The sequence below is a fragment of the Xenopus laevis genome, chromosome 4L, assembly GCF_017654675.1.
Source record: "Xenopus laevis strain J_2021 chromosome 4L, Xenopus_laevis_v10.1, whole genome shotgun sequence".
Classification (NCBI taxonomy): Eukaryota; Metazoa; Chordata; class Amphibia; order Anura; family Pipidae; genus Xenopus; species Xenopus laevis.
Window position 1 is genome coordinate 44,951,445 of NC_054377.1, and position 27,954 is coordinate 44,979,398.

Here is a 27,954-nt window from a genome sequence, read left to right on the forward strand (position 1 = left end):
TTAAGGAAATAACACAGTCTTTTATTTGGTCATATTTCACAGCAGTAAAATTAATATATACAATCAATACATTTGTTAATTTAAAACCAATAGATAAACGGTTATTGACATAAAAATGACAAACCTTTGTTTACTGTACAAGTGATCAGTATCTGACTGGCCTAGAGTGATTCTCAGTAGTTAGTGACCATCACAGATAGTATTTGGTTCCACAGTGTTATAATATATAAATTACAATAAAACAACAAGGACAAAACATAATTCACTTTTTGAGGAAGCAGCTACAGTTTTTATCTGTCTTGTAAAAAAAGTTATATTTTGTGTTTGACACCATAAAAAATAGGATAAAAAAAGGATGCACTGAGGTATACATTTCTAAGGAACAATTCATTTTAGTGGAACACTATACCCCTTTTTCAATATTAGTTAAATGAATGTGCTGAACATCCTTTTTTGTCTATTGGGAAATATGTATGTAACAGAGCAAAATTTGAAAATGAAACTAGTCACATTCTTCTTCCTTGTCCCAATGAGAAAAGTCAAATTAACAGTCCACTGGGAAGCCCTCTGTATAAGTTAACCACCCTCTTCCCCCAGCTACAGCCTGTTATCTTTTTAGAGCGGCTCATTGTGACTTTTGTTTAATTTTCAGATGTTGCCCTCTTTAGTGCAAGAAATAAGAGGAAACCATACATATTTTCTAATTAAAATATTATCCAAACATATGTTCAGGACAAGCCTTATTCATTAATTTGGTGTTGAAAAAGTTGGTATTCTGTCCCTTTAACAATCGTTTGTTTTTAATGAGGTATTATTTGAATATTTATACTGGTCCTTAAAATTACTGTATGCATGGCATGGTTTTTATGTTGAGAATAAAGAACACACTGCATTCAATACAATGGACACCAGTGCAACAGCACAAAAACTGCCCCTTAGTGCTGATTCCACAGGCCCTGCCTGCCTCTACCTGCTGCATTGATCTGCACCTGCTGTCCAAAATAAGGAGCGAAATGAACAAGGGCAAAGCACATGGTGGTTTGCAGCAAAAAACATAGTAGTTTGCACCCTGCACTATAAAAATCATGACTTCCTATTGCAAGCAATAGCAGAACATATTGTTCTGGTTGTACAAGGTTGATGTTACTCATCTACAGGCTTATTTTTCAAGTCTTTTTTCTTTTTACCATAAGATAGTGTATATGGGATAGTTTAAATGATCTACGTTCTAACTACTTCGATATATTGGGAGGAGCATTCATCACAAATCAACAGGTTGCAGGTCTCTTTTACACTGCAGGTATTACTGGCAGAGACAGACCCTGACTGCAAAATACAAAATGTATCCTTGTCAGCCATGCAAAAAGGCAATAAATCCTAAAACATCTTCAAAGGCAGTGATGGCGAAAGTGGTGTGGCACTCCCACCTTCTGATATTCCTCTCCAAAACCTCAAACAGATGTAGGCTGCTTAGAGCCTTAAATCAGAAACAGATATTGTTTTACCAATTCATTGTCTGGGGTTAAATATAGAACTCTATAAACAGAAATACATTACTTTTTTACCACTGGTTTTATAAGATCATCATACACCATAGCTGCCCATCTGCAAATTTACCTACATATATGGGCCTAGCTAGGTGCCCATCTCTAAGGGATAACTGTATAATGCATTCACTTCAGATTAGAGTAATACTCTTATGGTATAAAAAGAGACTAAGAGTTGCCTTTTGAAGTAACCCATAGCAGCAAAACAGCAGGTAGCATTTTACTGGTCTTATTAACATGTTAATTTAGTGCTTTTTATTACATACAATATGGGGATTACCCTTTTAAACTATCATATTATACTTCCTTTTTTTACCTAAATTACCCACATATATAAGAAATATATAAGAAATTACCCAGAGTACTGGGTAATTGTATACATTGTCATCGCTTGTAAACATGTTACTTTCAATATGAAAATAATTTTGCGTTCTAAACACCAGTACAGCAGTGTCCATGTGATGTGACATGAGACTTCATGGCTTATTTTTTCAGGTATCGTGATGATGATGCCAATTATCATAGTGAAAAGAGCAAAAGGAGTGCCCTGGTGTGTATCAGCTTGGTAGGAATATCATCAGGTCATTTAGTTAAATTCTCCTCTGGTATGAAGATTCCGTGCAGGTCCAAATGGATGTTTGCATTGACACTGGCCCTTCCCATCTCTTGAAATGTTTTTGCATCCAGTATAAGCAAAAATGGAGCTTTATTAGGATCTGAAGACACAACAGAGGACAGTATGACCCCTGCAAGAAAACAGAATAAAGGTAAATATTCTGTGGCATTTTCAAAACATTAACCTTTCCATTTCTGTCCTATACCGAGAGTTAGGGGCCTATTTATGAATCTTCAAGTTTTCTGATTTTTTGAAGGGAAAACACCTTGAATTTTTAGAGATGTATTATACCCCAAAGTTGCTAAAGATTTTAATCTGAAATAACTGCAGCTAAAACCTGTCAAGGTCATGCAGAAGTCAATGGCAGATGTCCCTTTTACAATTTGAAGATGTTTTTTGACATCATGATCTGCGCTGCATAATCCTAAAAAGTCAGGGTTTTCGGTCGACAACTAAAAAATCAAGTGATTTGTGCATCAAATCAGAAAAAGTTGTGCAATTCGAATTGTCGCACGATTTTACCGAGACTTTTCCAACACTGACTTTTTCGAGCTGATTATTTGATGATTTAGTTAAATTTGTGGATGTGAGTTAGGTCAGTGGCGGAATGACATACCAGGCGCCCCTAGGCCCGCTGTTGTTGGTCGCCCCCATCCCCACCCTTTTATTTGCTCAAATTTTCATCATCGGGACCGAAGCAATGGGGATTAGCGCACAGGATATTTAAAATAACGATTGTATGACCTGCTCATCCCCAGAGTTTCTGAACAAATGTGGCTGTGGTTTGGCAGCATGCCCCCCCCCCATGAAATCCTGTCGCCCTAGGCCCGGGCCTTGGTGGCCTCTCCACAAATCTGGGCTTGGTTAGGTCAACTTTGTTTTAATAAAACAATGGGACAAATTAGAGTTTTAGTAAATACCCCCTAAATGTCTGCTAGCATGGACTGAATGTGTTGAACTCAGCCCATACAGAAATACTGTACAGAAAGGGTAAGTGAAAACTTAAATACATACTGTAACATTTCCAGTATTTGGATATTAGTTTATATCAGCCTGTGAACATACATACATTTTCTAAACAGTGTATGCTAGTTATCAGTTCTGTAAACCAGGTCAGAAATAGAAATGTGCTGGATGCTGTTTCATATTTGCTAACCTTTAATGATAAATGCAGTATTTCCTGATTGTCTTATGTCATCCAACCACTCTTATTTCCTATTAGACTCTACCAAGGTTGGACCATGAAGAGCATTCTAGCTTTTGCAAAGGCTCCAGCTCTCAGCATCCTTGAAATTGTGGTTCTGTAACAACTGCAGTAGCAAAGGTTGTGTACAGTGCACTATGCATTTCTCAGTTGCACATAGGCACAAGATAGTCTTCATTATTTGAATAAAAACTTTCTCCCATACACTATATCAGTGTAAGTAAATATCTGGTGCTGCCTGTTTACATTTCCTATCAGGGATGGCCATTCCATTAATAAATGAAAGAATTGTTGCATAAGCAATATGACTAAGTTTTACAATCAACAACCTTCACCTTCAAATATGTTGTGAAAGAGATAAACAATCACTGCTTTCAATTGCAATTACATTTACTAATAACTTTATAACCATAAACATTTTAAAATAATCTATATATTAATATAATGGATGATTAGAATGACATTTTCCTTAATTATGCAAAAATGTTTTTGAGCAGAGCATCCCTTCCATTATATTATTACATAAATTAGCAATCTGCTCATATAATAATATGTGTGTATATGTGTATAAAACTGAATGCTTGGTTCCTAGGGTATTCTGCATGAGCGGTCTTAAATGTCTTAAAGCCCAAAAGGGCTGTTTTGCTGTCAGAATGGATTCATGTTAGCTTAGTAAAGATAAATTCCAATGTACAGTTATTTTTATTATAGAGAAAAAATAGATTGTTTTGGTCTAAATAGGACAGTATGGGAAATAGAATTTTTATGTTTTGAAGCTTCCATGGTAAGGGCTTATTAGGTTTTGATAAATGTTTTCGTGACTGTGCACATAATGTACCAATAACCCCAAACATTTTACATATTAGAGCATAACAGGGGTGCTCTATGCCCCTATATGTTACTATGGGAGTCACAGATCACATGCCACTTGCTGTTGTCATGTCTCGAAGTCCGCTACTGATCCTTTGAGTTTATGAAGTATGTCAAAGCTCAAAAGTAAAACCTGTTATTGCCAGTTTCATGCTCATGTGACTTTTTGATTAAAGTCGCAGAGCAGCTGTTAGCACCCAGCAGATAAGTACTGCAGCCCAAGCCTGAGATTAACTATGCTGGCTTTGTCAGAAATATATGATATGATCAACAGTTTTTTTTTAATTATTTACCATCATCCTCTTCTATAGCTTCCGGATGTGGAATGAACATCGGTTCTGCAGGCCAGCTCATATCTTCAGTCCAAGACAACACCTCTTTTGTGATATTGTCAAACTTTACTATCTGGAACAAAAGAAATGCATTTTGAAGTGTCCTTCACCATACAAAATTGTGTTTCATTTTGAGAACACTTCACAAAAAAATCATATGCACCATGCATTCCAAATATATTCTAATAGTAAATTTGAATGTAATCAGTTGTGCTAATTGTACATATAATATATGCCTTTACTGACTCTGTACATACAGTCCTATCTAAAAGCAATGTTTAAGGGCAATGGCTCAAGAGGAGATTCAAAGCATTTTGACACAGTAGCAATTTCTAGCTTAGCATGTCGGTGGTACATACTCAAAATCCCCCTTGTTCATTTCACTTACAGTTCAGGTCATCAAGTGTGCTGTCTTGTTACCCTTTTACATGTTTTGGAACCATAACATCTGCTATTTTCTATCTGAATAACTAATAATGTTTGTTGATTTTACCAGTGTTTATGATTTGACATTTATTTGTCTTGACATGCAAGTAAATCTTTATTGTGAGTGTGCAGAGCAAACTGCTTTATGACTTATTCTGCATTTTATTTTTAAACCCTTGCTTGAGGGCAAATTATTCATTTATTTTAATTAGGCTTCTTGCACACTGCCTCAAACTATGTTGTGAGTACGTTTAAAGGTGGCCATACACGGGCCGATAAAAGCTGCCGACAGACCAAGTCGGCAGCTTATTGGCCCGTGTATGGGGGCCCCCGACGGGCTTCCCCGATCGAGATCTGGCCGAAAGTCGGCCAGATCTCAATCGGATGGGGTTAAAAATCCCGTCGGATCGCGGCCGCATCTGTTCGTTGATGCGGTCCCGCGATCCGACCGCCCGTTTGGCGAACGCTAGGATCCGATCGTTGGGCCCTAGGGCCCACGAGCGGATCAGCCCGATATTGCCCACCTCAAGGTGGGCATATCGGAGGGAGATCCGCTCGTTTGGCGACATCGCCAAACGAGCGGATCTATCCGTGTATGGCCACCTTAAGTTGACCATACATGGGCTTTTGAATAAGTCCTACCCATAGGCCAATACCTGTCTAACAATCAACCAGATATCAATCACACAGGTTTGAGTTCCCACACTCCAAGGACCACATCTGCGTGTTGATGTGGTCCTCAGACAGGACTTTAGACCCCTCTGTATAATGTGTCTTTCTATGCCAAACTACTGAGTCACAACATTTCCCCAAATTTTCGGTTTTGATGAAACAGCTGAAAATCACCTCAAAGCTTCCACCTTCTAGCATCTTATCTCCCACATAGCATTAGGCACAAAGAAAAAACATCCTAAAGATTTGGTAAATCTATGCATATGATGCCCAATATGCATATATTTACCAATCTAGGTGGCATACAGAGACCCCCAAATGAAAACAGCACATATGAATTTTCACGACTGACACTCTGGCTGCTGAAATAAAAGTACACAGTATGTGTATGATGTGCCATATGACCCCCTAACAGTAGGGAGACACTAGGAAACGATATATATTCCGAAAGTACACATTCTGACAAATACGTGTTTCTACTGCAAACTATAAAACTGCAAAGCCATGCTGAACTAAGAGGTTTTTATGAAAATTGTCACAAAGCTGCTGCGTCTATGGGGGCTCTTGGGGATTGCACCGCTGGGGCCACTTTTACCCCCGCGCTGGCCACAGGGGTTTTACAACTAGGGCATGCATCGTCATCTCTCTTTCCCATTGCTTTAGGTTTTTGGAGGAGTTGTATGAGCTGATGGAAGACTTTATACTGGATTAATCTAGTTCTCATAGCTATCAAGCTATTATACATGGTCTCAGTGGCCTTATCCCAGTCGTCCTGGATAAGGTCAGGAATAATTGCTTGCCGTCGTGCCTGTGCTTGAGGTATACAGTAGTATATTGCAAGGCCCACACCTGAGAGTCAACAAAGACCCTGTTCTCCAGGTGGACAGGTGAGAAATGGATCACAAGAGACATTATTACATTCAAGATGTAACAAAGATATGCAGCACACTAGCCCAATTGTCATATTTGTTAATAAACTATTATATATGACAACTTTACAACCCAGATTGACAAAATGGAATATAGTGGTTTAAATAGTCAATACCTTGGTGGGAATGGGTCGCCATTCCACATGAGTTGCATATACGTATCTGTACTTTTTGCCATTATATTCATAGTTGATCCGAGGAAGTTCAATACCTAGGAGCAAAAAAATTCATTTAAACCTTTCATCGTTCACATGTTTTAAAACCATTATGTACACTAGTCCTTAAAAAGCCTATACATAATCAACTCTAATTATTATTATTTCAAAATACTCTAGGGCCCATTTACTGAATGAATGCAAAGTGCTAAACCCTTTACTATGTTTACTAGAGCTACTTAGTAAACAATAATACAGTAATAGATGTCACTGCACTGAAATAGCAAATTGGATATTTCCTTCATATAAGTGCTAATTTACTATAAGTGTGTACAAGTAATAATAACAAATTAAGCCTTTGCTTTCATTAAAATAGTTGTTCACCTTTAAATTAACTTTTAGTATGATGTATAGAGTGATATTCTGAGACAATTTGCAATTGGTTTTAATTGAATGTGTGGCTTTTGAGCTATTTAACTTTTTATTCAGCAGCTCTTCAGTTTAAAATTTCATCCAACAAATCATAGTAACCATGCATGATTTAAATGAGAGACTGGAATATGAATAGGAGGGGGTCTGAATAGAAAGATGAGTAATAAAAAGTAGCAGTAACAATATATTGTTTAAATGGGGTCAGTGGCCCCCATTTGAAAGCTGGAGAGAGTCAGAAGAAGAAGGCAATTAAATCAAAAACTATAAGAAAAGAAATAATGAAGACCAATTTAAAAGTTGCTTAGAATTGGCCATTCTATAACATACTAAAAGTTTACTTGAAGGTGAACACTGTTTAGAGCTATTTGCTGATTGGGTGCAATAAGCATCTGCAATTTAGCACTGGTGTTTATAAATCAGCCCTATAGTCTGCAATAACTAGAATTTTCTGACTAACAATATCAGATAATTAGAGTCAGATTGTTACCTTCACATGTGTTCTCTGGCTCACAATATATATCACCATTCTCATCCTTCCTTGCTTTTGCTGTAGTCATTGGAATCCTTACTAAATTAACTCCCTCATTCACAGCCTTAAAAACAAATGACAAAAAGTGTTATAACAAGTTGTAATATGCCACTATCCTCTATATTACTGGATCTGTTATGGCAATATTAACAGTTCTAGGCTTGATTTACTAAGACAGGTGCTAAATTTCACCAGTGCAGATACTCGTAGCCGCCAATCAGACCTTCACTTTCATTTTCTAGCTTGCAGTAGACTGTTCAAAGCTAATTGCTCATTGGATACTACTGGCAGCTGCACTGAAAATTGTGAAATTTAGCACCTATGTTAATAAATTAACCCCGCCTCTCTGCTAGTGCATTGCCCATAGAATTATATTATCTATGATTTCAGTGTAATTCACAATATATAATTTAATTATTAACATAAACTTTTCCCCAGCATGGTCCAAACTAGGGGTAGGCAGCAGAGGCAAGTGCCTTAGGTGCAGTTGGGGAGGGCAAAACTGGTTGATGACATCTGCAGGAACCAACTGTCAGAATGCTGCTGGGGAGAATGCTGTGCAGACTGGGTGCCTGGGGGTTGAGGGCAGGTGAGTTGCAGACCATGCAGTAGGAGAAGTAGTTAGAGAGAATGGGGGGAGTGAGTGAGGACCTTGATGCCAATATTACTTGCCTGGTTCTGTTCTACACAATATAAGGGTGCACAAATCATACAGATTATGTACCAATGTCAGTTTTGTCAGATATTACAGTTTATGGGAAAAGTGTTATGCGGTGCAATAAAAGGTGCTGATCCTGGTCTTGTAAGCCTATGAGATATTTGTTTTCAACATCTGACCAGTAAATACTACTTTCTCATTATTTGCTATGGGTTACTAGATCAGTACCAAAATTTGCCCAAGAATTCTTCTATCTCCTTGTGATCTTTGGCATTCACTAACTCCAAACCCTCAGCTGTCTGATATCAAACAATGCATTTTTGTCTGCATTTTTATGTAATATACAAAGTTTATGTTTGGGCAATAACAAGTGTACTTTTGCTATTAATATGTCAATATGTCCTTTGCCATGCAGTCACATATTGAAATATAGAATATTTTTATGTGAATAAATCCTTACCTTCTCACACTGGAGTGGAATGACAAAACGTTTACAAACTGGCACCGAGGTCATAGCAGTTTCCTGAGAGAAGTCCTTCTTTAAATTTGCCAAATAAAACATATCGTATAAACTATTGTCTTTGTAGGCGATAATATCAAATACTATATGGCCATCTTCTTCATAGGCATTGATGTGATGGTATGTGACTAGGGCATCCGTATAGAATTTTCCTGAAACATGCTTTTTAGTTCTTTTATCAATGATATGAATCCAAGTCTAAATAATTAAAAATAAAATGGCAATATTAGCATATAAAGAGATATATAAAGACATATTGGTTGCAAAACAATAGGGTTTATTGAGGGGATTATTTACCAAAATCCGAATTTATCTCATTATTTTCTGAAATATACTCCAACCAAATTCGCACGGGTTATTTCCCCTTATTTATCAATACATTTTCCCGACAATTGCCTGTTTAGGGAAAAAAATCGAAAAAATGCTACGAAAATTCAAATCCTGCACATTTTTCAGATTTTCCGCCAGTAAAAAGATTTTTACAGATTTTGGCCAAAAATGTTGTATTATTGCATAAAACCCAACGCGGATCAGGATATCTTCGGGACTTCTCCCATTCACTTATATACAACCTCAGCAAGTCTGAGATGACAGATTTTTGGATTCTGACTTTTTTCATCCTCGGCGTATAATAAATCCGGTAAAGTTTTTTTTTTTTCACTAAAAATTCTGATGTTATAGTTAAAAAAAAAAATTGGATTTTTTGAGTTTTTGGCATTCAGGTTCCAAGATCCTACACCAGTATTATATTAATATAAATTATATTCATAGAAAAATTATTAATTATTATTAATTGTGGACTTAATTGTGTTCTACAGATGGAATCATGATATAATATTGACGTCAGAAAAGAAGAAGAGACGTCAAGGGAACAGGGATGGCTTCTTGGAAGAGTTGCAGAGTGGGACAGAGGGTTTATGGAATCGATAGGCCTACGAATGTTAGACCACAGAGCAACGTGTAATTGTATGGATCTTGGTGCCCAGATGTAAGTAACTGCACAGGATTATTTTCCATACAACACAACCTATAAATTCAAACAAAAAGTTCTGTCTGGAAGAAGCATAATAATAATGAAAAGAGTGGATGGGTGCTATATGTTGCCTTGTTGTCTGAAGTGATATGTCTCTTTCCCTATATGAGAACTATACATCTCATTGCACACTGCAGAGTTTACCTTATCATCTTTATGGAAGGTAATGCATGAAGCCCAGTTGACTCCTCGGAAGTAGGCTGTTGCCATTTTCACAATATCTAACTTTAAGGGTTGCTCTATGAATATGATGTAATTTTCTGTCATTCCAAAGCTGTGGTAGTAGCTGGGGCTCAGAAGCCGATTACATGGAATTGAACAAACTACTTCGGCATGTTTCAGCAGGGACTTCTTTGAATTGTCTAGAGAATAAAACAAAATTATCATGAGAAGCATGTACTGACAGCAGTCCTGTTTATTTGGCAGTGGAGATACCTGTACTAGCTTTGGTAAAATGAAAAACCTTTTCACCTTTCTCACATAATGGAGAAAATAACAGCTAGTTCTAAAGTTTGGTCCCTGCATAGTATTTACAAAAATAAAGTTGTTTAAGGGCAATGTTTGTGTTACTGGCAATTTAAAGCGGTGGTTCACCTTTAGGTTTACTTTTATTACGTTATAGAATGGCCAGTTCTAAGCAACTTTTCAATTGGTTGTCATTAATTATCTTTTATAGTTATTTTGATTATTTGCCTTCTCATTCGGACTCTTTCCAGCTTTCAAATGGAGTCATTGACCCCATCTAAAAAAACAAATGCTCTGTAAGGCTACATATTTATTGTTGGTGCTACTTTTTATTACTCATCTTTCTATTCAGGCCTCTCCTATTCATATTCCAGTCTCTTATTCAAATCAATGCATGGTTGCTAGGGTAATTTAGACCCTAGCAACCAGATTGCTGAAACTGCAAACTGGAGAGCTGCTGAATAAAAAGCTAAATAACTCAAAAACCACAAATAATAAAAAATGAAAACCAATTGCTAAGTGACTCTTGAAACATTGTAGCAGAAACCAGGTGATAAATAGACAAGAAATTTTGAGAGACTTTACTAGAGCAGAGATAACAATTTCTATTTTCAAAATTCAGTAACCAGTACTACTGACATTGACAAATATTGTTTTCAGCAGCAAAAATTTATACATGGAGTCTACGGGAGAAGGCCATTCTGTAATTCAGAGCTTTCTGCATAACGGATTTCCGGATAATGGCTGTTTTGTACCTGTATTGTATACATGTATTATATACCTGTATTAAAAAGTTGCTTAAATCAGAAGGAAAGTCCTTTTTACTTGGGGGTGCCAAAAGTTAGGCACCCCCAAGTGATCACATTTACTTACCTGACAACCCGGTGCTCGTATAAGGAGAAAACTGCACCAGCCCGAGATTCTTCCAGTGAGCACCACGGAGCGATCGTTTTCCTGCTTCGTCTTTCTTCAATTTTTCCGGGGCAGACGCATGCTCAGTAGAACGAAATAGCCTTTTTCCTTATGGCTTTTTTTGCTTTATGCACATACGCAGCGTGAGAATAAAGAAGAAGCCGGAAGACAATCACTCTGTGATGCTCACTGGAAAAATCTCGGTCTGGTGCAGTTTTCTCCTGATAGGAGCACCGAGGTGCCTAACTTTTGGAACCCCCAAGTATAACAGGACTTTCCTTCTCCTTTGAAATTACATTTTCTTTAAAAAAAAAAAACAATAAATGGAGATGCAAAAACCTGCCTTATTTTTTATACATCCCCATTACTAGCTTACCTGGAATCTTAGGTGGAATCTTAAATAACAAGTACTTGGTCTTTGCTTTGTCACCAATTGATGTTCCCATATTTATTGTGTTGCCAGCAGAATCATAATGGGGATGAGAAGTGGCAATATTGACAGTTACATATTTCATATAATCTACCTAAAAATAAAAACTCTCATCAAAAATCAGCACATGGAATGGTGTGAATTAACTGCTGCACAGTATAGTAAATGACATATAATATTAAATGTTACTTTTTTAATTTACAAGCCATTGGCATTCAAATCTGAGGTGACTGTACAGAGACAGAGAAAAACAAAACCATATGGAACCGTACATCTAAACAGGATTGCCTTAAAGTACTGGAGGACCCAGGGCAAATATACCACTGACAGGCCTGGATTTGTGGCAAGGCCACATAGGCCCGGGCCTAGGACGGCAAAAAATAGAAAAATAGGGGGGGCATGCAGCCCAGCCGCATTATGGGGACGTGTGCGTCCCCATTCAATTACATCAGCTGCGCCGGCATTTCTTTGCCGGCGCGCTGGGAAGGGGAAGTGTAGGTGGGCGCTAGGACCGCGCGGCCTAGGGGCGGCCGGCAAAGGAATCCGGTGCTGACCACTGATGGGCCCAGCTGCACCCAGCCGATAAATATTTGTTAGTACAACTCTAATTTAAGCCTTCTTAATTCACACATTTGTTTATATTAGGGATGTTTTCAAGAAGATTTATAACCTGACTGTTATATTTAATGTTCCTTTCTGAATTAGTATTTTTCTTTTTTTTTAATTAGAGTTTTTTATTGATTTTCAGATAACAAAGAAATTTTCCAGTAAAGACTGGGGAAGAAGAAAGAAGAAAGCAGTGAAGCAAGAGAGGTAAGTAGAGTTAGGGAGGGGGGGGAGTGGAAGGGGTTGTGGCTTGCATAGTCCATGAAACAGTGCTGTTTATCCTAAGGGGGGGGGAGGTTTGATGTCCTTCATGTTTCCTGGTGCCTTTGGGTTGACCTTCGTAGATTTATAGTATTTTTTGTGCCAATCAGTTTTGGAGTCCGTACTAACTGGTGCGTTCGGGTGTTAGATGTTCCTGTTTCCATTTTTCCCACAATTTGTGGGTCACAAGGTCTTTGTTGATTTGTGCAAGAGTCGTTGCAGCATATTTTTCATGTGAGAGATTTGAGTCTATTAGGTGGAGTAGATTGTCTCTGTCAGGTATTTCCGTAGATTTCCAGTGTCGTGGTATTAATAGACGGGCTGCAGTAAGGATATGGAAGGTTAGTTTCCTAGCTTCTGGAACTAGGTCCGGTATTCCATTGTTTAGAAGTGCCATTGCCGGTGATATTTGTATTGGTATATTGAATATCTCTGAGAGTAGGTTGTTGATTATTTACCAAAACGGCAATATTTTGTGGCAGGTCCACCAGATATGTAGCATGTTGCCTTTCGCAGTGTTGCATCTCCAGCAAAGGTCTGTCTCGTTGGGGAACATCTTGTGTAGCGTTGAAGGTGTTTTGTGCCATCTAAATAGTATCTTTCTGCAGTTTTCTACATGATTTGTGCATTTGGTGTATTTGGAAGCAATAATTGCTATTTGGGTCCATTGCGTTAATGGGAGGTCAATGTTGAGGTCCTGTTCCCATCTCTGGATGTGTAACGGTTTGGTTGGCCCTAGGTCTGGCATAATAGCTTGATATATTTTGGACAATCCTTTTCTTCTCCCAGCGCTATTGAAGCAAATGCGCCCAGGAAGTGTCTGATACGCAGATATTTGTAGAAATCGTGTTTAGGGAGATTAAACATAGTTTGTAAAGTTTCATACGTACTTAGATCATTGTCCAGAAACAGTTGTGCTATACTTGTGATTCCGAGTGTTTCCCAATTGGCAAGAGAGATATCAGGGATTTCTTTTTCCAGCATCTTGATAGGAGAGTTTTTGGATTCAGTTTTATGTATGGGAGACTTGGTCCACATTAGTTGTTGTAGCGTAAGTGGATAGGTCTGTTCTTGTTCTATTTCTAGCCAGTGTTTACTATTGACTGGAAGGTTCCATAGGGTAAGTTGTTCTAAAATAGTAGCTTTGTAGTAGTATTCTATACTTGGGACACCAAAACCTCCTTTTTTCTGGCTAAGTTGCATTAGACTTCGTTTGAGTCTAGGCTTCTTTCCTCCCCATATAAACGTGTCTATAGTATTTTGTGATTGCTGGAGAAAAGTTTTTGGCACCGTGATTGGGAGAGTCCGGAATAGGTATAGGAATTTGGGCAGTAGCATCATCTTGACTGCGACAATTCTTCCCAGCCAGGAGATATAAAGAGTCTTCCACTTTTCTAGTTGCGTCTGGGTTGCTCTCAACATTTTCGTAGTTGCTGCTGTATGTTTTCGCCACTGTGTTTAGTATTTTTCTTTATTACTGGATCTCCAAAAAACCAAGAGCAAATCAAAGAACAAAAAAGTGCAAATAAATCATATTTCATTGGATCCATCAATCCTATGCAATGTAGGTACACTTTCTAGCACTAAGAATATATTAATGTTACCTGGCCTGCGGCCTCTGTGTGTTCAATGGAAATAAGGTGGGTGTGGGGCTTAGATTTTCTAAAAAAGAAAATGGTATGTAGTAGTGGTACTACAGCTGATTAAAATGAAGGTTTGCCTGTCTACTATGGGGAGCCCTGGCCCAGTGCGGAATTATTAAAGGAACTCTATAGCTACACCTCCAGTATGGGTCCCAATGGATATATGTAATTTTAGTACATTACAAAATGTTCTAATCCTAGCTACCTCTCAACTGGTCTTCATTTTTAATTTTTTATGTTTTAATATATTTGCCTACTTCTTCAGCTATTATTGTTATTGTTACATCTATTTGCTTTCTAGTCTCTCATTTAAACCACTGCCTGAAATGGAACCCTAGCAACCACATAGTTGCTGTTTTTACCAATTGACACAATTGCGTATAGACTTTCATTGCATTTATATTAACAAAATGCAGGAATTGGTTAGGTCATAGGATGCAATGCTGTCTTGCAAGACTTATATCTTTGGGAAACAATGAGTTTTGACTATTTTTTTTAGCTGGTAAACACTTTCTGATGTTGATATGAACCAGTAAGGAAAGTGTCATAAATGTCAAACTGCTGGGACAATACCAAGAATCCCAATTTGACAAATCAGCCCTCAAGAATATACATTTGGATGAATAGATCTATCTTACCTTTTCCAAGGTTTCCAAATTCTGTGGATTTATTTTCCTGATAAAGTTTGTTTCAGTAGATGCATAAAAATCATCACCAAGCTTTATGATATTGATTAGACAGTTATCTGTGAACGCAGGCACCACATGTGACAGATAGGTAAATGCTCTGTAATAAAAATGTCTGTCCATTAGTTTCAAGATGAAGTTCCTTGTACCGGGGGATATTTGTAAATGCAAATACAATAAAATAAAACAAGAATGTTTAGCTAATAAACCAGGACACAAGCAGGAGCAGAGTATAGTGTCTAGTAAATGTTTTTATTGCAACTGGGTGGGGGATTGCAATAAAATAATGAGTATACACTATACTCTGCTCCCGCTTCTGTCCTGGATTACTGGCTAAACATTCTTGTTTTATTTTAGGTACTGCATCTAAATATAGAAGGTCCCTTAATAGGATCACTCTCAGACACTATTTATAGAAATGTATTCTGCATCTTTGGTCAGGTTTACTTTTATAAACGATGTTGTCTGTATAGATCGATGATACTGTGTCACTTTGGGCTGGGCACAGGTGGCCTCCAGCATATGAAAGTTGCCCTGTGTAGATAAGAGGTCACATCCTCCAGTAAAAATAGTTTATCTTCTTGCAATGGAAATGTCTATTTAACATGCAGGGAGTTGAATAATCGGTACTGCCACTCATTTACAGTACATCATTACCAATAAAGTACCAAAGAGTAGGGCTATGCCAGATTTCACATTCGCATTTTGTCCACAGCCTTAATCTTATAGCAAACAAAGGAAGTCAAAACACCTGTATCTGAAACACAGTGAGAAAAGCATTCATACCAGATACAGTATATGCAAATTCCCGCATCACTGCTATGTGTGCTTTGCTCATCGTATCCCCTACAGATTACTATAGGGGAGTGTTGAAAGGCAGATGTTGTTTTTTGTCTGATGGCAGTGAAAACTCCGTATTAGCTTAATGTAACATTAGGTTCATGTTTTGAAACTCAAAACTGCATATATCACTTCCGATGGCACTGTAGGTGTAGGTGGCTGCTGGCTCAAAAACACTCCAATGCTTTTTTTTTTTTGAGTAAAAAACATCTGTTGTGACATTAACTTAATGCTGCAGTAGTTGCAAAATATCTTACCATTGTTCAAACTTGTTAAACTAAATGTATAGGAAAGTACCATATATACACTAAATCTCTAAAAAAAAAGATTAAAACAGCTTACTTGGAAAATATATTTTTGCATGGATCTGGATATGCCATGGTCCCAAATTCTGATACTACTATTCGATTGGCCTCCATATTGGAGTTGTATGTGTCACTTTTGAGGTATTTACTCCTGTAGTAAACTTCACCTATAAAAAATAATTTGTGTTAACATACTGTATATCAATGATGTAAAAATGATCCTGCACTTTCAGAGGTTTTACAAATTGTAAATTTAAATGCTATTAAAATTTGTGTTTTAACGTATCCATTTTCTGTTCTTCTGAAACATGTAGAAGGGGTTGTTCACCTTTAAACTAACTTTTAGTATGATGTAGAGCAGGGATCCCCAACCTTTTGAACCCGTGAGCAACATTCAGAAGTAAAAGGTGTTGGGGAGCAACACAAGCATGAAGACTGTTCCTGGGGTGCCAAATATGTGCTGTGATTGGCCATTTGGTAGCCCCTATGTGGATTGTCAACCTACATTGAGGCTCTGTTTGGCAGTGCATCTGGTTTTTATACAACCAAAACTTGCCTCCAAGGCTGGAATTCAAAAATAAGCTCCTGCTTTGAGGCCACTGGGAGCAACATCCAAGGGGTTGGAGAGCAACATGTTGCTCATGAGCTACTGGTTGGGGATCACTGATGTAGAGAGAGATATTCTGAGACAATTTGCAATTGGTTTAAATTTTTATTATTTGTGTTATTTAGCTTTTTATTCAACAGCTCTCCAGTTTGCAGATGTCAGGGTCCAAATTACCCTAGCAATCATGCATTGACTTGAAAAAGAGACTGTGATATGAATAACAGAGGAGGGTCTGAATAAAAAATGAGTAATAAAAAGTAACAATAGCAATAAATGTGTAGCCTCACAGAGCATTTGTTTTTTTAGATGGGGTTAGTGACCCCCTTGAAAGAGTCAGAAGAAGAAGGCAAATAATTAAAAAACAATAAAAAGTTGCTCAATATGCTTAACGTTAATGTAAAGGTGAATCATACCATTATTCAGCCACTTTTGCTAAATTTTTTGAAGTGTTTGTACCAGCATTGTAGAGAATATAAAGGAACAGACAGATATAACTTTTAAGTGCAATTACTTATACACAAACCTTTAAAAAAACATCAAAAGCAAAATATAGTGCATCCCATATCCTAAACATAGTAGGAATTATTATATAAGGTTCATTTATTACCTCTAAGTTAGCATGCAAAATGCAAAAAAAAACATTCCGCGTACATTGCCTTCCTTTTTTGCAAAATTGCCACAGGCCTGTTTTGGAGCATAGAGGCTGCTGCAACATTATATTCAAGATGGCTGGGGGAAGCATGTAGGTGTCCCTTAACTTGTGCATTATTTATCCAATGCAGGCTGCAGACATCAAGCAGATTATGCGAAGAGTGCTCGCTGACCGGCACATTCATGTCCTCCCCCAGTCTTAATATGCCACACTATACATCTTAAAGGAATTGTACAGTGTAAAAATAAAAACTGGGTAAATAGATAGGCTGTGCAAAATAAAAAATGTTTCTAATATAGTTAGTTAGCCAAAAATGTAATGTATAAAGGCTAGAGTGATTTGATGTATAACATGTCAGTCAGAACACTACTTCCTGCTTTTCAGCTCTCTTGGTTTACACTGACTGGTTACCCTGGCTACCAGGCAATAACCAATCAGAGACTTGAGGGGGGGCCACATGGGTCATATCTATTTACACAGTTTTTATTTTCACACTGAACTGTTCCTTTAAGGGTACCTTGATATTGGCTCCCTTGTCCCCTGTCTATTTCTATCAGTTTCTGAAATCTTAAGAGTCTACCTTTGCTATATCACGCTTACAATACTTAAGTATGCCTTACAATGAGTTAAAAGTGTCCTCTGAAATAATACTACTACTATAGGACCTGTAACTAAACTAATTAAGGTTTGATATATGCCTATAGGTAGCGTATTTATAACTGTTTAAAAGTTAATTTGAGACACAAAGACAACAGTAGATACTGCCCATTTTAGTCAGAAACTGGTCATACTTGCAGTTTTTTGTGCATGTATCTACATATATTTGCAACACTTACCATTTTGAAAAGTGAAGCTGTGCAATAAAGCAAGTCCATCAAACCAGTGGCTGTAGAACATGTCTCCAACTTTGTGTATTCCTGGTCCATTGCGTAGTAGAGTTCCCTGCAGCCACTTTGGAATTTCACCTGTGGCAGCAATAATGAAATCTTGTTACAGAAGGAGTAAAAAGCTATAATCTGGTCCCACATAATAATGCTATAAAGAATTCTATCAGGAAACACTTATCTTGTAGTAAAGCTGCAAAGCTCCCTCTCTGGTTAAAAGGGGTGGTTCACCTTTAAAGTAACTTTTATTATGTGATGGAACGGCCAATTTTAAGCAACTTTTTCAGTTGGTTTTCATTATTTATCTTTTTTAGTTATTTGCCATTTGCAGCTTTCAAATGAACGTCGCTGACTCCTTTATAAAAAAGAAATGCTTTTTAAGGCTATAAATGTATTGTTATTGTTACTTTTTATTACTGATCCGTCTTTTTTATTCAAATCAATGCATGGTTGCTAAGGTAATTTGGACCCTAGTTACCAGATTGCTTAAGATTCAAATTGAAGACAAATAATAAAAAATGAAAACAAATTGCAAATTGTCTCAGAATATCACTCTCTACATCATACTTAAAGTTATGTCAAAGGTGAACAACCCCTTTAAAGGAAAACTATACCCCCCAAACAATGTAGGTCTCTATAAAAAGATATTGCATAAAACAGCTCATATGTAAAATCCTGCTTCATGTAAATAAACCATTTTCATAATAATATACTTCTCTAGTAGTATGTGCCATTGGGTAATCATAAATAGAAAATTGCAATTTTAAAAAATAAGGGCCGCCCCCTGGGATCGTAGGATTCACTGTACTCACAAACATACCAACAACCATACATGTTAGGTCACATGAGCCAATTAACAGACAGAATTGTGTCTTTTGCTTCCTCACTTCTTCCTGTTACAGTTAGAGTTGTAGTATTTCTGGTCAGGTGATCTCTGAGACAGCACACAGACCATCACGAAATGGTGGCTCAAGGCACGAGATGTAAAAGGGCAACATTTACTTAAATATACATTCCAGTTTGGTGAGATTCTTTTATATGCCACTTAATATGATATTAAATATCTGTTGCTTAAGTGTTCATTTTGGGGGTATAGTTTTCCTTTAAGTACTTTGGCAGTTTGGAGTGGGATTCTTGATTACTGCTAATGTTATCATATAGTAAGACAGGTAAATATACATTTACAGGTATGGAATGTATTATCTGGAGTACCTGGAAGCCTGGGCTTTTCTGGATAAGGGGTCTTTCTGTAATTTGGAGCACATTCCTTAAGGCTACTAAAAACTGCTTTGCTTTGCTTCCAGTATAGATTAATACTAGCTCAGTTTCCATCAGGAACAATATACAAAATAAGATTGAAAAATAAGAATTGTTTGTTTAAACATTGTGTAACATTGCATTACTGTATTTCAGAGCGCCTGGTCCTGGATGATGTATTTACAGATAATACACCCTGCACCTATTCAGAGTGCCATTCACCCATCTGCTGCTTTAACAGTGTGCTGAGCTGCTGCCACTAGTCATCCCCTATGGCTGCTATAAGATAAAAAGGCTATGGCACATGTTCTTGTGGTAAGAGTTCTAAGTTCTGTACAATATTCAATATTATTTCTTTAGTTAATCTTTCAGCTCATTCTTTTCTGCTACTGTGAATGACTAAATCAATCTATCCTGGACCTAATTTTTAACATTTCCCACTGATTTAATATCCACAGACAGAAAGTACAGCTACAATACAGAAAACAAATACAGAAGAGAATTTACACGGTGAGTAGCGTCTATCAGTCAAAAAGTGGTTGAACCTGCTTGAACTCATTGCAGTCAAATATGTAATGGTCTCTCTTACACAATCCTACACAAATACATCATGTTACTTGTGAAGCAGCCAATGTGTTGTTTTTTTCTTTTCAAATGGCGGATTACATAATGTGAATCCAATTTCCACCACAAACCCCACAGCATGGATCGATTCCCTGTATATGTCCGCCTTTTCCTATTATAACCATCAGATATGAGAGTAAGGATGAGCTCACTCTGTCGCCCAAGCATTATATAAATGCAGTAGATCCAGTTAGCTGACAAAACCCCTTGCCCACCCTGCCATCTCCTGGACTACTGCGAACATTATGTAAGCATTGCCGAGCCCCTGCACTAGCCCACAACACAAGGTGGAGTCTGGCACATCACGTCCTCTTGTTCTTACCTCTCACCTCAGCCTTAATGGGCTCAGGGCAGTCCTTGCGGTTAGAGGAGAAGATGACATCTACCACAGACTCCACTGTGTTGACGTTCTGCATGGCTATGGCTGGTACTGGAGCTGACAGGCTTCCTCTTTCTCAGTGTAATGTCTTGTTCTCTCTGTTATTTATAGAGAAGTCTTGGTCAAAGTGCAGCTCTGGTGAGTGTTGTATCTGTAACTGCTCAGAGACTGACCCCCTCCCACAAAGCACTCCCAGCCTGTCTCTCCCTCCTCCCTTGTGCAAGAACGAGGAGATTATCCCTGCTCTGCTTTATTGTTGATTGGAAACTAACAAATGGTGACAGGCTGATATGCAATTCCCCTTTGTCTACCATAGAGCTGCTGCTGCTGAAGCAGTACTTTTTTGGTGCATGCAGCAGCCACCCTTTCCACAGCATGGAAGCACTTCCTGGATAAACCAAAGTGGATTCCACTCTGTCTCATTAGGTTCCCAGCACTTAGGTATATGGTTCACACACAGTCAGCAACATCTGGAAATAGAAAGAAAAGGGAAGACATAGAAATGTATCTGCACTCTACATAATATTCACATAACCCAATGATGAGACAACATATTTGGCCTCATTTAGTAATCCTGGGCCCTGTTGTAATCTGTTGGGCTCATTTACAACCGCAGACACAGTAGGCAACTTGTGCTCTTCCATGCAGTGAGTTTTATCTAAAACCACCTTCATTACTTGCGTATTTCCATACAGTTGCTTACAGAGGCAATAAAAGCTTCCTGCCTTCCATTCTGAATTGAGCGCTGCTGCACCCTTTGAGCGTACAAGCTCTGCCTCAGGCCACAGTGCAGTTGCTCCAAATAATCAGATGTCACTTGCATGCCAAACAATAAACTATGCCAGGCAGATATAAAATATTAGTTATATTATAAAAATATTTAGCACAACTGCACCTGATTTACAATGAAGCATACAAGCAGTTATGGATATTTTGACGAATCAGATGCAGTTGTGCTGGAGATCCAGGCACAGCACAATTGCACCCAATTTAACGGCCCCATTGTGCATGCCATGATGTATGAATTCTGGGGAGAACCAGTGCATTGTAGGAATAAATTATATTTGCATTCCTCACTGCATCAGGGTACATGAATACATCCTTGTATGTGAAAAATGTTGAGGTAAGTGCTCATTTATGAATGCCAGCAAAAGTGCAAAATATTGGTTTCACATTACTTTGTTTTTACCTACAATGCAACATTTCGCCCAGAATTCAAGTGTTCTTGCAGGCACCAACAGAGTTGGAAGTCCTACAACTTGTGCAAAATGCACCAATATTGGCACTATTTTAGCGACAAGCTTTCTTAGTGACGTTATATGAGAGTGGCATGATTCTCGCACCAAAGTGTGCAGAATCAAAATGGCATAAACCTGTAATTTAGCGGTATTGTTCAGTATAAAAATAGAAACTGGGTAAACAGAAAAAAAATTTTTAAGGCCCAGATTTATGGAAAGGTCACAAAGGCCTAGGCCTAGGGAGGCAGAATTGTAGGGCCTGCATGCAGCCCAGCCGCATCACAGTGGGTTCAGAAGCACTGAAGACATGCAGGATATTTGCTTGCTCTTGAAATCTTCCATGCACGAATCCCTGTGCTCCTAACCCAATGAAATATCACTTGCCATGCACATATGAAGGAGTGAGAAGGACCCAAAACATACAGCCAAAGCAGGAGTTTATTAAAGCAAAGAAGTTGAATATTCTTGAATGGCCAAGTCAGTCACCTGATCTGAACCCAATTGAGCATGCATTTCACTTGTTGAAGACTAAACTTTGAACAGAAAGGCCCACTAACAATCTACAACTGAAAGCCGCTGCAGTAAAGGCCTGACAGAGCATCTGGTGATGTCCATAAGTTCAAGACTTCAGGCCGTCATTGCCAGCAAAGGGTTTTCAACCAAGTATTAGAAATTAACATTTTATTTTCAGTTTTTTAATTTGTCCAATAGCAATCTTTTTGTTCAACCCACTGAATTAAAGCTGAAAGTCTGCAGTTGAACAGCATCTGAGTTGTTTTATTTAAAATTCAATGTGGTACAGAAGCAAAATTAGAAAAAAATTGTCTCTGTCCAAAGATTTATGGACTTAACTGTATGGCAGTCAGGTCCCTGATAGCTTGCTCCAGAGATTTTATTATCTTCAGCAGGTAAGGGGTTAAATATCACAGTTTTCTTATAAGGACCAAAGTGTTAGGGATTGAGACCCTAAAATGGGATCCCCGTGTTGGTTAGAACTGGTTCATCTAGAACACTCTCAATACAATGAAATGACAGTTTAATCTACAACAGAAAATAGTAACTGAAACGAGGTACATAAAAACATTGTGGTTCTCTAAGATAATTCCTCAACAAGATGTGTGTCTCTGTTTTAACATGAACATCAATTTTCTATGAATACAACTTATATTTGAGTATGGTATTTCTGTGTTTGATTTTCATGCCGCTTTCATGTGAACACTTAGGGGCCGATTCACTAACTTCGAGTGAAAGATTCGAAGTTAAAAAACTTCGAATTTCGAAGTTTTTTTTGGGCTACTTCGACCATCGAATGGGCTACTTCGACCTTCGACTACGACAATCGAAGGATTTGAAGTAAAAATCGTTCGACTATTCGACCATTCGATAGTCAAAGTACTGTCTCTTTAAAAAAAACTTCGACCCCCTAGTTCGCCATCTAAAAGCTACCGATGTCAATGTTAGCCTATGGGGAAGGTCCCCATAGGTTTGGCTAACTTTTTTTGATCGAAGGATAGTCCTTCGATCGTTGGATTTAAATCTTTCGAATCGTTCGATTCGAAGGATTTAATCGTTTGATCGAAGGAATTATGCTTCGATCGAACTATCTGCGCTAAATCCTTCGACTTCGATATTCGAAGTCGAAGGATTTTAGTTCCTAGTCGAATATCGAGGGTTAATTAACCCTCGATATTCGACCCTTAGTGAATCGGCCCCTTACATTTTATCAGCCATTGCAATTAATTCTTTACAGTCACTGTTGTACAACGTAAAGAGTAAGCTCCAAGTGCACACACAATATTCAATGTTGACATTGCTGCCTAACTAGGGGAAAGGTCAAACATGATTTTTCTTTCTTTTAAAATTCTTTTTATTGAATTTTCATGAAAATACAATGAATTAAATATATGAACAATCATATTATGGAATAAAAGAATAATTCATATGAGTAAAGTTCAAGAGATGTTTTCATGTAATCTGAACCATGAAATAACCAAAAACAAATCAAAACAAAAACAAAAAGACCCGTACTTTTTTTAAAAAGGTAATTAAGACATGGGAAGTCAGTACAAATAGTTTAAACACACTATTACCAAATTCATTCATTAGCGATCATCTTGTCCCATCAGTTTAAGGATAAAATCTTTTTTAGAAACATCTAAAGATGAAATATACAGGGACCATCTGTTTTTAACTTTATTTCTTTGAATAGAATCATCCATCCTAAATCTAACAGCTTCTTGCATACATAGCTTATGCAAATATGAAATTACATCTTTCAAAGAAGGGGGTTTATCATTAATCCAAAACAGAAAAATAGACTTTCGAGTAGCAGCCATTACCAGCCAACAAAAAGACAGTATTTCATCTGTAATCTTCCCAGAAGAACCATTCTGTGATAACTGAAGCGAATCTTTAATATCTAACAGTGCATATTGGGGTTTCAACAATATATCTAAAACATGTTTTTTAAAACCAGGAAGTGCTCTGTAACTTACAGCAGCAGCGGGACGCAGGTGGAATTCCACTCTCCCTTCCGGCACTTTGATTATTTATGAAGGCGTTTCTCTTTCTACTTCAAATTGCCTCTGCTATTGCATTTGTGTACATGCCTTTTCTTCCTGTCCACATTAGCAAACACACATGATCGAGCAGTTCACATGAACATACTTCCTCTTTGAAACCATATCGTGCCCTGCTGTCATGGAAATACGATTTTACTGTTTACTTACATTTATTAATTTAAATAGGAGCACTTAAACTCTGCGGGATCATTGCAGTATTACTAATATTATCTATAGCCTTACTCAAAACTGTGAATTAGTCCAATAACGATAATATAAGGAAACAGTAATATAGTGCATAGTTATAGTTAATTTGAAAAAAAAAAAAGATAGATATAGTTTAAAAAAAATGCATCAGCAAACACCGGACTTCATATTGGTAATAAACTCAGGTTTGGTTTCCAATGCAACAAAAACGTAAAAAATCACTCTGACTTAGTGAGCATGTATGATAAAGGCTGAAATTAGTTCACTCAAAAAAAGGTGCATTCCACTGTAGTAACTGTACCATTACTGGAAAACATGATTTTTCAAAACACATTAGTTAATAGCACTCCTCAGAATCTTGTGCTAAAATCTGTTTTTCTATAGAGCTAATGGATTTTTGTATATTTGATTTTGAATCTTGACAAGGCCAGACATTTTATTACTTTCCCAGGTCCCCACAGCCTTGTGATTTGTAAGTTGGAGTAATGTAACCCCCTTGCGTTGAACCAATAGCACCTCCGTGGTTCAGAGCTGCTACTACTGCTCTGCTTCAAGCTAACAGCACATGTTGGTGGCGAAATCTGTCCCTGATGTGATGGCAGGCAAATGCTGTCTTCACTGCTGTTGTTAGAAAATACCAGTGGTGGTTAAAACACCCTAATTTGCACAGTTTGTGATAAATGAAATGAAAAGCGCTATATCTGGTGCATATGTAATGGTGACAGGAGGTGGTCCTCCTTTCCCTGCTCCAGGTTTGTTACTCTGGGTGATTTTCATTTATTATTATCAGGCATGGTAATTGGGAATGTTATGTATCGCTGACCTCTGGCAGACAAAGCATCCAGTGTGTCATAGCCCTAATAGAAACTGCCTATCGCTGCTAGTGATGGTGATGTGTACCATGTTACTATCTTCATCCTGTTCTTAATGTGATTCCATCTTTCTTTCTTCATAGTTTTCACTTTACTGCACAAGAACACAACCCACAGTGACTGCAAGGGATCCCTGTGAGACAGAAGAGGATGGTGCCTTGGCGCTCCTAGCATCCACTTGGGTTGGTGTTATTTTCAGCAAACCAGAGCACTGGACCAGGATCTCAAGCAAGTCATTATAATTACTGGGCAGTGCCTAAAAAATTAGCACCCCTTAGTATTTAAACTTTTTTTTTCTCTGTCAGTTAAAATATGCTGTTTAAATATGACTTTATATGCCATTGGTTTATACTCTTTGAGTATGTACAGTAAAGGTTGTAGCAGGTTTTAGGCTTCAAAACTAGCTCAGAAATCAGAATAAAATGGTAAGTATGAGAAGAGCACCCAGCAGGACAAATAGGAGGGGGGAAATGGGACCTCATGGCTGCCTGAAATGACATGCATAGAGTAGCACATGTGAGGTTGTTAGCCAGGCCTCCCCAAGGATTTTTTCTGACATACTTCAGTCTATTTTTTACGTATACTCTGTTTGCTGCAGGTTTTTTGGGAGTGTAATAAAAACTATTTTATGTAACAAAATGCTGCCCATGTGGGTGCTATCACAATGACCTTTGCAAATCTCATGACAAATAGCTACCTGCACATTTGTTGGGTACAAATGCAATATATTTTGTCTGTTATATATGTTGTGGTTGCAATGTCACTGTGTGTTGCTGTGTTTGCCCTAGATACACAACCATGCATAGCTAACAAATATTAACTGCCTGGACTCCAGAGAAGGGCAGAAACACAAGTAAGAACATCCTGCCAAAGCTAAGATTATAACATAGTGTACACACACACACACACACGCATACGTAGATAGTATAAAAACACATATCTGTTGAAACCTTGAAAAGCAGTTTTCTGCTCTCTTTTATACTCTCCCAATAAGCCGAATGTTGGCTGCTTTACAGATCCATTAGAGATTACTTTGTATGCAAATATTTTCATTCTGCTGCTGTACTATAACAACTATGACTAGGCTAATTTATTTACTTGCAATTTCGCTGGGTTGGTTTATTTCTGCTCCTTGTATAGACCTGTGTCATATTTCAAAAAGCCTTCATTGCTTTATTTTTATCCAGTGGAATAATTTATGTTTGGATATTTATCCAGGATAAACATATCTTGTGATCTGAGGTGATCCTGCCGCCTGAGGCATCTTGCTGCTGCCCCCCTACCCCGTACTCACCTTTTTGGTGCCGGAATTCTAGCATAGCAAAAATGTGTTTTCTGAGGTGATGCATCACGCTACACCATCTGGAAATTATTATTAACATATTGCGCAACTCTCTTCTCTGTGTATTCAGAGGCTAAGACCACTGATTCCAGTGGAAGCAAACATGCTACAATTCCATTCTTGATAATTCCATTCTTGACAATTCCATACTTTTGGAAAAGGCCTTTTGCACTTCCGGCATGATAGTATCCCATGTAAAAAACAAGGTCCAAGGAGAACTGGAATGCTGAAATGGGAATGATAGTACTTGACTGCCCTACATGGAGGCCTGACCTCATCCCAACTGAACACCCGTGGGATGAATCGGAAATGTCATTGGGTATTATTCCTAATTTATATAGCATTTTCTACATCTTTTTTTTTTGCAAGATTGTTTATAATTCACATCAATCCCTATACCGGTAGCTTACAGTCTAAGGTTGATACCACACACATACCATATAACCAGCCAATTAACCTGTAGGGATAATTTACTAAGCTGAATGCAGGCTGCAAAGTCCCCAAAAAGGCATTTTCTGCAATTTTCACAATGCGTTTGGCTGTTTCAGAGTGCAGACAGTGTCGGAAAAAACCCAGTGGGCCCCGACCCTTATGGGCCGGGCCAGACCCCTCTTCAGATACTCCAATCCTGCGGAAAAAAATTCTTTCTGCGCCGCGCAGTAATAAGGGGCATGCTCTTGCACCGCTTATCGCTGGTGCACTTCTGTCCCCAGGGTAATTATATGAGCCCCAGTATGTTGTTGGAGTGAGGGGGAAAGCCAAAGCATCCAGGTGAAAGCCATGCTTGTAGATCATCAAAATTTAACCCAGGGTCCTAGCTCTGCCATTTGAAAGTGTGAATCACCACATTGCCATGGTGTTATCTTAATGAACAAATTAAATAATTTATTAAGTAATTCATTGATTGCAGGTTCCATGCTAACTTTTCCAGAGGCCCATAGCTGATTGCCTGAGCTCTATTATTTGCCTTTCTATTTGTCTACTAGGACACTGGCACACAAGGAAATGTGTTAGTTGTGGATTAATCTGTGCTACCGTGGGCAACAAATCTCCTGATAATGCCTTCCTCCAAGTAAAACACATTACTTGCGGCAATCCTGGTAAATCACATGAAATTGCCTTCATCTTTTCCCCCCATTAAGCTGGGCTATTTATCTCTTTTGTGTAGGTCATCGCTAGATTTACACTGGCACTGTTTGGAACTAAGGGGTCCGTTTACTAAAGTGCGTTAAAAATATTCGCACAATATATAGACAGAAT

General features: G+C 37.9%; 1 protein-coding gene and 1 long non-coding RNA gene across 3 annotated transcripts; one reads left to right on the plus strand and one right to left on the minus strand.

The window, feature by feature from the left end:
• On the minus strand, positions 1-20,949 carry bco1.L (beta-carotene oxygenase 1 L homeolog). 2 transcript variants are annotated; one of them, XM_018257872.2, is made up of 11 exons: positions 20,418-20,949; positions 18,167-18,295; positions 16,109-16,238; positions 14,879-15,026; positions 11,677-11,824; positions 10,068-10,285; positions 8,831-9,088; positions 7,671-7,776; positions 6,713-6,807; positions 4,531-4,642; positions 1-2,293 (listed from the first exon to the last, which is right to left on the minus strand). In XM_018257872.2, exons 1-11 carry the CDS (start codon positions 20,509-20,511, stop codon positions 2,130-2,132), a joined length of 1,602 nt encoding a protein of 533 aa, XP_018113361.1. In that variant the 5' UTR covers positions 20,512-20,949; the 3' UTR covers positions 1-2,129. The 2 variants fall into 2 exon arrangements, with proteins under 2 accessions (XP_018113361.1, XP_041446089.1); XM_041590155.1 differs by having other exon boundaries at positions 20,425-20,509.
• On the plus strand, positions 19,198-27,954 carry LOC108714031. Its single transcript, XR_001935288.2, has 4 exons — positions 19,198-19,237; positions 19,628-19,786; positions 19,930-19,981; positions 25,436-27,954. It is a non-coding gene; the product is annotated as an uncharacterized LOC108714031 (long non-coding RNA).

What these genes read in the sequence shown, in the direction of transcription:
- bco1.L (XM_018257872.2), bottom strand. Translation starts at nt 20,511, where the DNA reads ATGCAGAACGTCAACACAGTGGAGTCTGTGGTAGATGTCATCTTCTCC. An exon ending in CAGCTTCACTTTTCAAAATG is followed by an intron (nt 16,239 to 18,166) that starts GTAAGTGTTGCA and finishes TATTTTTTATAG; the next exon opens with GTGAAGTTTACTACAGGAGT. An exon ending in TTCCACTCCAGTGTGAGAAG is followed by an intron (nt 7,777 to 8,830) that starts GTAAGGATTTAT and finishes TTTGTTTTTAAG; the next exon opens with GCTGTGAATGAGGGAGTTAA.